The sequence below is a fragment of the Rhinatrema bivittatum genome, chromosome 2, assembly GCF_901001135.1.
Source record: "Rhinatrema bivittatum chromosome 2, aRhiBiv1.1, whole genome shotgun sequence".
Taxonomy (NCBI): Eukaryota; Metazoa; Chordata; class Amphibia; order Gymnophiona; family Rhinatrematidae; genus Rhinatrema; species Rhinatrema bivittatum.
In genome coordinates this window covers 571,622,539-571,635,445 of record NC_042616.1, presented here as the reverse complement: position 1 = coordinate 571,635,445, position 12,907 = coordinate 571,622,539, and the positions used below count along the sequence as shown (strand labels likewise).

The window sequence follows — 12,907 nt, the reverse complement described above, 5'->3', positions numbered from 1 at the left end:
AATGGAACAAGAAACAAGGGACAAGACAAGGCAAGGCAGAGGAGAACAAAGAACAACTAGACAAGGCACGGACGAAGCAACAGGCAAGGACCACAAAATAGCAATACACACTGGTACACAAGGACCAGGAGACCTGCTGCTGAAGCATCTTAAATAGAAGGGACCTGGTTATGTCATCAGAGGGCACCATGGCAAGTTCCCTCCATGGTCCCTTTAAGAGATCTGGTGTTGAGTGCGCGAATGTCTAGGGAGAACCAGCAGGAGTGAGATCGGATGACGTCCATGCCTCATTGAGTGGCAGCAGCATCGATGCGTCTGAGGCCCCAGATTGGCATCAGAAGTGAGTAGGGCAGCTCACTGAAACATCCTGCAAGCTACAAACCCTTCACAAAAACAAACTGCACTCTAGAATTTCTACGGCTAAAAATTCCATGCATGATAGGAAAGAGTACAGAAGTGAAAGTTTACTTCTGTCCACTTGACCATGATTACGAGCAGGCTCTGAAATGCTAACAGATTAGACAGATTATAAAAATTGAAAACAATACTAATGGGTGAAAGTCCCAACAGGGAATGCTAGAAAGGTTAGGTTTCTAGACATATTAATAGTGGCAGGTCTGCTATATCATTTAAAGGTAATCCACATGGAACCTTTTGCTTTGATGCGAGAGGATATCAGTTTAGCTAATTACTTGGTGGCTGCTGACCTATTGCATGCCACTGGAGGTCCATCTTCAATAAAAGGAATGGATCCGCTTCCTTTGGTAAATATACACAAGGAATTCATAACTTTTCAGCTATGGAAATTTTACCTTACTGGAAATTGTGCTCTAAGTTAGTTAACTCATATTTCTATTTACTTATATTATTGTTAAACACAAGGAAGTTAAGAAACTGAGACTTTCATAGAACTGCTTTAAAGCCATTTGTTTTGCTCGATTAGTTGTGAACTTTCATAATATTAAGATAGCTTTGGATATGGGAACTGTATGCTGTTTTCAATATTTTAATACATTTTATTCTTTTTAGATTGATATGTCCTTGTCTTCTTGCTGCCATACTTCTACATTCAACATAAGTGCTGTGAAACTTTTATCAGTCACTGAAATGTACTCTGGAATTTTTAACGCACTATCTGAAAGGTTTTGTTTTTTAAAAAGGGATCTGAGATGTTCCATGAAGCTACAAATCAATGAGCCCGACATTGGTACCAAATGAAATGATAGAAACTATTGTCAGGAACAGAATTAATGGTGGTAGGGATAAGCATGGCTTAATGGGATACAGCCAGCATGGATTCAGCAATGGGATGTGATGACTTACTCATATTTTAATTTGAAGGTGTAAATAAGTATGTGTAAAGAATGAGCGAGTTGTTATAGTAAATCTGTATTTGCAGAAGGCATATAATAAAAAGTCTTATGTAAAATGTTTAAAGGGTAGGAAACAGAGTAAAACTAAAAGGTTTCCCAATTGATAGAGGTATAAGAACATAAATTTTGCCATGCTGGGTCAGACTAAAGGTCCATCAAGCCCAGCATCTTGTTTCCAATAATGGCTAGTCCAGGTCAAGAGTATCTGGTGGGATTCCTAAGTTCAATAGATTCCATACTGCTTATCCCAGGGAGAAGTAGTGGATTTCTCCAAGTCCACCTTAATAATTGGTTTATGAACTTTTCTTCCAGGAACTTGTCCAAACCTTTTTTTTAAATCCAGCTACACTAACAACTTTTACCACTTCCTCCAGCAATGAATTCCAGAGTTTAATTATGTGTTGACTAAATAATGTCTTTTCTCCTATTTGTCTTAAAAGTAATCACCTGGTAACTTCATTGCATTCCACCTAGTCTTTCTACTTTAAGAGTAAACCACCAATTTGCATTTAACCATGCAAAACCACTCATTATTATAGATTTCTATCTTCTCCCCCTCAGGCATCTCTTCTCCAAGCTGAAGAGTCCTAATCTCTCTTTAGCCTTTCCTTGTAGGAGAATCGTTCATCATTTTTATCATTTTGGTCGCCCTTCTCTGTATCTTTTCTAAATCTGCTATATTATCTATATTGAGATGCGGTGATCAGAACTATACACAGGTAAAGAGAGTGTGGTGCCCCTGGGATCTAAACTAGGACCAGTGTTATTCATTAAGAATCTGGAAAAAGGAACAATAAGCAAAAAGATAAAACTTTAATCTTACTCATCAATTTCCTTGAGTCCTGACAAATGGAATTAACTATCACTAGCAGGTTGAGGCAAAGAACACCTTCCTTTTTCTTACATCCTCTTCCCTATATTTCTGGGATAGCAGGACACAACATCTGTAGCTTCTTGTTCTAGACTCCTTACTGCCATGTCACATTTTTAACATTATACCCTTTTATTTCGTAAAAAAGAGAGAAAGAAGGGAAAGGGAACTGGAAAAAGATGAAATAAAGTAATTGACCAAATTATGAACAGACTATACTGACCTTCCTTCTTTGATGCCCCACTTTCTTGACTTCTGTACTGCATAGCAGTGTGGACTCACAACCTTCTCTTTTTTTTTTTTTTTTTTTAAACTTATGCCAGGAGAGAGGAGGAAATCCATTTTAGTGTCAGCTGGTAAAATGTCCTAATCATGGCCTTATTACCTTTTCCTCTCTCCCACCTTTTCTTCCTTTTCTCTGTCTCCCCAAAAGGGCTCTGGACTGTTCCGTCAGGACTCAAGGAAAAGAAATTAAAGGGGAGATTAAATTTTACCTTCCTTTTTGTCCTGCAGACCACTCCAGACAAGAGGGATGTGCCAAAGCAGAGACTTCATGGGATGGGGTAAGGACTAAATAGCCTCCAGAACTTTCCTGCCAATTATTGAGTCCTCCCTCGACTGTAAAGTCAGTTTGTAATGCTTCATAAAAGAATGCAATGACAACCATGGGCTGCTCTCCAAATTTCCTGAGGGGAAACTAACTTATGTCCATCCAAGCAAAGACTGCACCATGTGCGCTTCCAGCCAGTCCAGCACCTGTCCACTCTGTCCAATTTAGGCCACCATCATTGCTTGCTTTATCCATCTCATAATGGATAGTTTATAATGGACAAGCCGTTAGACCCGTTCAAACGGGCGAGATTCCGTCGGTCAGACCAGCATGCCAGTCAGAGCCGCTCTCTTCTGCACAACTTCTTACCCTTCCCACTTACTCACTCATATCCTTCCATCCCATCTCATCTCATCCACAACCCCTTCCCTCTCCCTCCCTCAGCCCTCCTCCACTCCCTTTTTTTCTCTTCTACAGGGCCAGCTGTTGTCCCTTTGCGTGACGGTTAAAATGGCGAGATTTAGCTCTTCTCCAGATGTCCCAACTCCCTCCCCCCTTCCCCGGCGGTAGACGGACAGGCTCGGCGACTTTTCTGCCCTTTCCTCCTCCGATCCCTGTGCGTGATGGACCGGACGTCCCTACTCCCTCTCCCCTTAGCTGGCGGCGGTGGGACGGGCTCAGGCTGTTAACATGTCGGAGGAGCCGTTTCTCGGAGCGGCTGCTCATCTGCCCTTTCCTCCTTCCCTTCGTGACACCCTTGTCCGATCTCTCTGCCTTGCGCGTAACGTCAGCACGTCGCTCAGAGCTCTCTGTTCCACGCATGCGCGGTAGAGCTGCTCTCTATTGCGCATTTGCGGGCTGGTCGGAGCCCATTTATATTGTAGATAGAAGGAATAGATGGCACCCAAACAACACAACAACCTATCTGACTTTCTGAAGTAATTTATGAATTTGAGATATCTTAAGCATGCCTTCCCGGCATTCAGCAGATGCAAGCTTCTTTCCTCTTTGCAATTTGTTAAACGCAGGGCGAGATATTTCTTGATTCATGTGGGACTCTGATACTACCTTAGGCTGGAATGAAGGTACCAGGTAGATAGTGATCCTATCCTCGTAGAACACCAGGTAGGGGTCTCTACAAAACAGTGCCTGGAATTCAGAGTTCCTCCTCGTTGATCATATTGCAACCAAAAACAATGTCACATTCTTCAAGGATGCTTCCTTTAAGGGTTCAAAGGGTGCATCTGTCAAGGCCCTCAAGAATATATTCAGAGCCCATGCTGGTATTATTTGCCAAGCATGGCGGGGTACATATGCTTCACTACCCTGAGGAAACTTGCCATTCCCGGATGGGTGCCCACTGAGGAACCCTCTGCCTGGCCTCTATAACATGTTAACACCTTTACCTGTACCTTCAGCAGACTTCAGCGCCAGTCCCTTATCTAGGCCTTCTTAAAGAAATTCTAAGATTGTCTTTATATGTGCTTTGGATAGGGCAAATCCCCTTCTTCTGCACCAAGATTTGAATACTCTCCATGTAAATAAAGAGGAGAGGAAAAAGAGACCATTATGGTTTTCTAAAGAAGTAGCTCAAAAAGGTAAGAGAGCAAAGGTTAGCATTCATAAACTATAAGATCGCAGAAAAAGGAAGTTAGGCAACAATATCTGGAAAAATTAAGAGAAGCTGGAAACAGTCAGGAATGCAAAAATTCAAATAGAAGAAAAATAGCAAATGGGAAGATCGGCAGGACAAGACTTTTTTTTTTGTTGTTTCAGATATGTTAGTGATACAAGGAAGTGCAAAAGTTGCATTGTGAGGCTCAAAGGTGAAGAGGAGGAATATCAACAGGCCGATAAGGAAAAGCAAAATTGCTTAACAAATATTTCTGGTTGGTGTTCACTGTGGAAGGGCCTGGAGCCGGACAGCATAAAATAAAAATAAGCTTGGAAGTGAGGTAAACCTCAATTGATTTTCAGAAGAGTGTGATCATGAGGTACTAACTAAACTTAAAGTAAATAAGGCGATAGGGCCAGATGGAATACATCTAAGGATACTAAGGGAACTGAAAGATGTCCCAGCAGCTGACCTTTTCAATACTTTAGAGTCTGGAGAAATTACGGAGGACCAGAAAAGTACGAATGTGATTCCTATTCATAAAACTGGAAGAAAGGAGGAGGCTAGGAACTACAGGCCATTTAGTCTGACCTCAGTGATAAGAAAACCAATAGAATCGCTACTAAAACAGAGGTTAGTGCAATTTTTAGAATCCAATTGATTGCAAGATCTGAGGCAGCATGGTTTTACCAGAGGTAAATCTTGTAGGATGAATCCGATCAATTTCTTTGACTGGGTGACCAGAAAGTTGGATCAAGGAAGAGCGCTAGATGTAGTGTACTTGGATTTTAGCAAGGCATTTGACACGGTTCCGCACAGAAGATTTAAAAATAAACAGTTCATCCTTGGTATGTATCCTACAGCGACTGACTGGGTTAGAAACTGGCTGAGTGGGAGGTGACAAAGAGTGCAGTTTTCTCTGAGGGGGGGGGAGATTGTTATTAGTGGTGTGCCTCAAGGAACAGACCTCGGCCTGGTTCTTTTCAACATTTTTGTTAGTGACAAAACGGAAGGGTTTTTGGGAAAGTTTGTCTTTTTGCTGATGATACCAAAATCTAACACAAGGTGGACAGCCAGAAAGGAGTGGAAAATATGAGAAGAGATCTAGTAAAGCTTGAGGAATGGTCTAAGATCTAGCAGCTAAGATTTAATGATAAAAAAATGCAGAGTAATGCATTTAGGATGCAAAAACCCAAAGGAAAAGGCACAGTATTGGTGATGAAATTCTTCTAAGCACAAACAGGCCAATGCAACACAGTGTGCTCAGCCAAGCGCACTGGTTAACCCGTGGTTGGACACATGTCACAACCCCTTATATTATAATGGGATTAGTGCATCCAAAACATGCATCCAACTCCCCATGAAGCTAATAATGCTCATCACATGCAAATGCATGTTGATGAGGCTATTAGCTTTCTCCCTGATGCAAAAAAAAAAAAAAAAAAAAGTGTGCGCCCGACATGCACATTTTTACCCTCAGATATTAATGCCTGCCCAGAGAAGGCATTAATTTTTGAGCAGCCCAAAAAGTGTACTTTTCTGTACTTCCTCCAACTTAATATCATGGTGATATTAAGTCAGAGAAACAAAAAGGAGAACCTTTAAAAAAAAAAATTTTAAATAAAAAAAAAAGTGTGCCGGAGGTCAGGTTAGTTAAAGGGATGCTCAGGTCAGGAAAAGGGACACTCGAAAAATTGAGCATCCGTTTTCCTAACCCGCTGATAGTCACCTCTCCTGGGCGCCTGAGGCGCCTAGAGGAGCACAATTTCAGCTAGTGCCGCCTTTTTACCACAGCAGCATATTTAAATATTAAATCGGGCTTCCCGGAGAGGTTAATCAGCGCATGTTAGAAGAGTGGGCCCTCAATCATGAGAACCTGTTTTCCCCACACCATTATTGCATCAGCCTGAAAGGAAGAGTGGGATCTGGGGGTAATTGTAACTGATGATCTTAAGGTGGCCAAATAGGTGGATAAAGTGACAGTATAAGCCAGAACTACGCTTGGCTGAATAGGAAGAAGAATGGTCAGCAGAAAAAGGGAGGTGATATTGCCCTTGCATAGGTTTCTGTGAGACCTCACTTGGAATACTGTGTACAATTCTGGAGACCATACCTCCAAAGTGATATAAACAGGATGGAGTCTGTCCTGAGGATGACTACTAAAACGGTTAGTGGTCTTTGTTCTAAAGCATATGGGAATAGAATTAAAGATCTAAACTTGTATATCCTAGAGAAAAGACAAGATAGGGGAGATATGATAGAAACATTCAAATATCTCAAGGTCTTAATTATTATCACTGCTTATCACAAGTTTCAAATTTATGCTAATTCAACTTTTTTTGTGTCTATTCTTTGCTCTTCAATGTCTGCTTCAGGACCACACCCCTTCCCCTCCATTACACAATAGGAGTAGAAGGAATGGATTAGATAGCAAAGTGACTGTTCTCTGTTCCAGGTACAACCCTGTGATGGGGGGGGGGGGGAGGGGGGTAGTGGAGCTGGGGCAGAACACTCCTACTGCTTTTTCTCTTAAGGTTGAAAAGAAATGATGGAACTGCATTCCAGGCCACTCCCCCACAAATTAAGCCCTGGATACAGCAGAACCAAAAAAGAGAAGGGCAAAAAAAATGATTAAAAGGATGGAATGGCTGTCCTATGAAAAACAGCTAAACAGGTTAAGCCTCTTCAGCTTGGGGGAAGAGGGGATTTGATAGAGGTTTATAAAATCATGAGCCGTGCAAAACAATTTAATAGGGAACAGATAGTTACTCTTTCAAATAGTACTAAGGCTAAAGGACACTCCATGAAACTAACTTGAGTGGAGGAGTAGCCTAGAACAGCAGACTACAACCCAGGGAAACCAATATTCAAATCCCACTGTGACCTTTGGGCAAGTCACTTTACCCTCCATTTTCTCATCTACAAAATTAGAGTGTAAGCCTTGTGGGGACAGGGAAATACCTATAGTACCTGAATGTAATCCACTTTGATATACACTTTGAAGGGCCAAAAATCAGACTATTAGAAAAAAAAAAAAAATCTAGATAAATAAAATAACAGTAGCAGATTTAGAACAGGCGACAGAATACTAGACTCAATGGATTATAGCTCTGACCCAGCAGGGCACCTCTTATTTTCTTATGAATGTGGCCTGACAGAGCAGAAACTGTAAGGTTAAAACCTCCACATCAAAAATCTCCTTTTTGGGGGGGGGGGGGGCACACATCTACAGGTGAAACAGACAGACATGATGATCTTGTAAGATCTGTTTCACTATAAGAAATTAGATTTTAAAAAAGGATATATTGATAACAATTTTAATTTACAGTACAACAATATGAACTGCACTTAAGCATGACTGTACAACTATTAATCATGTGTTCTATTTTTATTGCACATATTCCAAGTTACATTCATATTACTATTTTAATTTTGATCCAGATAAGAGAGATGCTTGCATCCATATGTTATTTACGCTACATACTGTATCTTCTGACTTTGTCTTGTCATTTTCCAACCCCATCCCCCACAACCCTATACCTGGGATTGCATAATTCAGTTATCCCAGATATGCCTTTTGTGTACAGCCATCCACCCTTCCAGAGATGCTGACCTACATCTAGTGGATTTTTTTTCCCCCCCATCAATGCACTTTACCTAGCCCGCTCCAGCAGCAAGAGAAAGGAACAAGCTGATTTAGATCATCAGGAGGCGGCAGCAGCGGATCTAAACCAAGACACAATTTTACTCCACAGGACTGCTAGCAGATGCCCCACCCTCTCCTTTGACAGCATCCAACCATCCATCTCCCCATCCCATTATTCTGCAACCCTAGGACCGGGAGGGTCCTTTCACAGCACACCCCAACCTAACAGACAACCTGATGGGATCAGCCGCAACCACTCTCCGGCTGCTAATCACTACCGTGATTAATGCCAAAACCATTTGCCATGAACAACACTGCAGGGCGTTGATTTTATTTACTCTAAGGAGGAGGACAGTGCAGATGTATTTTGTATACGAACAGTATACATAAGAAAGTAATGATGGGAACTATATAAATCTGTAGTATGAGGAGGGGAATACATTCTGTACATTAACAGCATATACATGCACGCCAATAGTGAATATTATACCCAACATAACATATGCATAAAACACATACAGACCTACAGCGGGGACTCCGGTGCTGACGCTGCCATCCCGCTGGATGCAAATGTCCGCGGCTCCCACCAGCCTTCCCCCTCGGCGACACCTCCGGGCACTCAGGGCCCCGCAGCACTGGTAGCACACAGCCCATGCCTGCTCCTCGTTGATCGGCTGATTGTACAGCCGCAGAACCTCTTCCAGGGACAGCGCCTCCACTTCTTCCTGGGCTCCCGCTTCTTCCTCTTCCTCCTCCTCCCCCACCCCGAGCCGGCCGCCAGCGGCAGTGTCCAGTCCCGAGCCGCCAGCCAGAGCCGCCGCCGCTTCAGCCTCCGGAGGCGCCCGGGTGGTGTGCGCCATGGCCGGAGCCGCTCCTCAGCGCCTGGCCGACTCGCCCCACGGCGCTGACATCTTCCCCCTCGGGCTCCGGCAGCGACTGGGCGGCGGCAACATCCCCCGGCAGGGCCGCCCGACGCTGTGTAGTTGAGGAGAGAACGAGAAGGCGGTTCGCTAGCTGCACGCCCGTTGGGCCGTCACGGTGAAACAGCGCGGGGCACGAGCTCGGCCGCGGGTCCGCAGTCACAATGAGACTGGAGCGGGCGCGTGCTTATCACAGGGAGCGGGGGGGACGGACGCTCGAGCTCGGCTGTGCACGCGGTATTTGCGTCACTAGCGGCATCTTAGTGCTGCTGAGCCCCACCTCACTGCTGGCCCCGCAGCGCCGCGCTCTGCCCAAGCCGGAGTAGGGTTGCCTGGATGTTAACGTTCTGAGACTCCTTCTTGCTTCCAACTCAGGCTGCCCGCCTCCAGTTTACAGCAACTCAGCCAGTCTCTGGGCAGATAGGCTGGCTCGGTGACTGGAGTACATGGGCAGAGTTTAGGAAGCAGGGGCCTGTGTGCAGTGCTTTTTCGGCAGACGAAGCGAGGCCGGGGAGGGGGGATTAGAGAGAGTGTTTGTCAGAGAGAGAAAGCGGCAGCCCCAGAGTGAGTGAAAGTGTGAGAGATAAGAGAGAGAACCGGTAGGAGTAGGATCCTGGATGTGCATGGTTATTTTTATTTATTTAGCACTTTTATATACCGATATTCAAGTAACAGAGTTACCAATCAATTTATTTATTTATTTATTTAACAGTTTTTTATACCGACCTTCATAGTAAATAACCATATCGGATCGGTTTACATTTAACATAGGGTATAACTGAAGGAACAATTCAGGTAAACAATAAATAACCATAGATAGGAATAAGTCAAAGTTACAATCAACGGGAGTCAAGAACTTGGAAGCTTAAAACAAGCTGGAAGGAAGATAAAGGCAAGTATTAATTATGAAAGATACGATAGAGAGAACGGGTTAAAGCTTGGAAGTGCTTTAACCTGGAGGTACCAGAGTCCATAGTTCATGAAAATAAATGCCAAGGCCGGATGAGAGTGGAAGCCATTAGTGATTGTCTGGAGGATCGGAGAAGGCTTGGTGGAAGAGCCACGTCTTGAGTCTTTTTCTGAAAGTTAAGAGGCAGGTTTACATTCAAGTCGGTTTACATTCCAACAATAACCATGACATGAGAATATCTTACAATAAACAGGACGATCGAACTTGGATACAAAGAACTGTGTTTAACAACGTATATAAGATAGGTAAGGAGACCGGGGAGCCTAATGCTAGCTGGTGTAAAGTTCTGTGATTAAGAGTAGGGCAAAAGGTATTAAGATCGACTACATCAGGATAATTAGGGCGAGCGTTCCCTTAAGGAGTTACCAAAGACTGAGACCACTAGTGGGAGATCTGATAAGTTATTGAGTTAGGAGAAGGCTTGGTTGAAACAACCAGGTCTTGAGACGATTCATGTGTGAGAAAGAGAGATGATATGTGTGAGCCGATATGTGTATGTAAGAGAGAGCAAGAGGGTAGGTGTAAGAACCTGTATGCAAGTGTGTGTGTGTGTGAGCGAGATGCAGGGTTGCCAACTTTTCCATAGACCAGGACTGAACACTTGAGGACCCCCGGTGGGGTGGAGGCATAGTAGCCCATCATTTGCATACATTTTAGAACCTGCCAGTGAACCTCCTAAACAGTGTATGTATGTATCTGCAGAACCACTGGGAGCTGAGGGCTGTGCTGTACACCATCTCCTCTCCCTATGCTGTCCAATCACAGCATGGGAAAGGAGACAGAGGTACAGCACAGCTCTCCTCTAATATGCTCCGACCTGCCTTTCTCTTCCTCTAACTAAGAGGCTGTGGGGGAAAAGAAGGATCCACCTGCAAAACTGGACATTTAGCGTCCAGTTGGTACTTCTGACTGGACACTGTACAGAATGCCTGAAAACCTGGCTGTCTGGTCCAAAACTGGACAGTTGGCAACTCTAGCGAGAGTGTGTGTGTGTGAAAGCCTGTGTACATCTGTAGGTCTGTGAGAGAGCAAGAGGGTGCACTTGAGAGCATGTATGTATCTGTGAGAGAGAGAAGGTGCCTATAAGAGCCTGTGTGCATGGGGGTGTGTGAGAGCCTGTGTACATACGTGTGTCTGAGAGCAAAAGGGAGCACCTAAGAGCATGTGTGCATCTGTGAAAGAGGAGAAGGTGTGTGTAAGATCCTGTATGCATGTGAGAGTGAGGGTGTGTGTGAGAGCCTATGTACATGAGCTGTGATTAAGAGACTTTGCTAGAAGATATGAAGTCACAAGTTTATTCTATCTACTTATTATTTATTGCTGCTAATCAATTGAATACAAAAAGTGTAAATATTATTCAAACATCTGATCAAACTATCAGTAAAAAAGTTGGAAATCACTATTCTTTTCTTGTATTTATTTATTTATTTGAAACTTTTATATACCGGTATTAGTATGCATACATCATACCGGTTCACATTGTAACTAAAGGCAGAAATTACAATTAACAGGGAGGGGAAACATGGAGGATTATAAATAGAGTATGTTTATTGGATGCAAAGACAGTGTAAATTAGCAGTGCTGTGAAGTAAAGGATGGGACAACTGGGAGCCTGACCTCAGAAACTAAAGTTATCCGTGGAGCAAGGGAGAGGTATATAGAGGCTGTGGAGGGGGTTTAAGCAGAAAGGGTCCATCTTTAATTCTTTCCCTGAGCCCTTGGGTGCCAAGCAAAGGATCCATCCTGCCCAGGGGTTACATATACAGTATCTACCTCTTCATTCAGTGCTGCTGGACGAAGGAGAGTCTGTAGCGTAGTCGTACAAAGCAAGGGTCAGGGCACGGAGAAGGCAGGCGTGGTCAAGCAAGGCAGTGGTCAGGGCACGGAGAATACAGGCGTGGTCAGGCAAGGCAGTGGTCAGAGCGTGGAGAATGCAGGCGTGGTCAGGCAAGGCAGTGGTCAGGGCACGGAGAAGGCAGAAATAGACGTAGCAGAGGTCCGGGGCTGGAGAGAGGCTGAAGAGTAGTCGGGCGTAGCGGAGGTCCAGGGCTGGAGAGTAGCTAAAGAGTAGTCAGGCATAGCAGAGGTCAAGTCCAGAGAGTCAATCCAACACATAGACGAACAGGAACTAGGAGAACAGGAACCGGGAATCACAGGAAACAGGAACACATGATGAGACGATTCAAGGAATAGCAACGAGTACTCAGAGGATGAGGAGACCTGTTGCAAAGGCAACGCTATGGAGCGAGTCCTGAGCTTTTATACGTTGAAGGATCTGACGTCAGCATCTGGGTCTGAGGCCAGGTTCCTGCCATGGGCCCAATAAAGGAATCACTGATGCGCGCGCGCCTAGGAAGGGGCGCGGCACTGGTGGCGACGTCTCTCCATGGGCCACACGGAGAGGCCCAACGAACAGGAACATCCTGGCTGGCAACACTGGGCAGTGTGGAGGGCCAGAGGCACCGGAGGAGGTCGAAGCTGGCGGCCCACCGCTGCCATTGAAGTGGAGCCAGCAGCTGGAGTCCATCGGAAGAGGTGAGAGGACCGCACCACAGGGCTGTCGTGGGCAGCACACATAACAAGAGATCTACAAAGTTGTGGCTTAGCCAATGAAGCTGCATTGGAAGTGAGGCCTGTGGGCTGCGTCAGAGCTCATTCTGCTGTACCTGAAGAAGCCCTGCGAGCCATGGCAGAGCCCATCCTGCTATGGCATGAAGAGAGATCTGCGGGGCCGGTGGAAGCAGTCTGGGGGTGGTGATGGCATGACTTCTTCTTCTTGTCCATGCAGCCCAGAAGAGGAAGTGGTGGGTCTGCACGGGCAGGAAGAAGAAGAGGCCATGTAGGAAAAAAAAGAGCGCATCCCCTAGCTGTTGCAGGCAGAGGCAGCATTGGTCCCAAGTTCATGCAGTGGCCGAGAAACAGCAGCAAAAGCGCTCCTACCTCGGCCTTTATCTCCACTCAA

At 44.8% G+C, this 12,907-nt stretch overlaps 1 protein-coding gene across 1 annotated transcript in view; it reads right to left on the bottom strand.

Moving 5' to 3' along the window:
* SPIRE1 (spire type actin nucleation factor 1) overlaps positions 1 to 9,291 on the bottom strand; it is a 472,800-nt gene extending 463,509 nt beyond the window's left edge. The window contains exon 1 of the mRNA XM_029590957.1: positions 8,579 to 9,291. Within this exon, the coding sequence (XP_029446817.1) occupies positions 8,579 to 8,915 (337 nt within the window). The 5' untranslated portion in view covers positions 8,916 to 9,291. The remainder of the gene's footprint in view (positions 1 to 8,578) is intronic.
* Between the last annotated feature and the right edge of the window lie 3,616 nt (positions 9,292 to 12,907).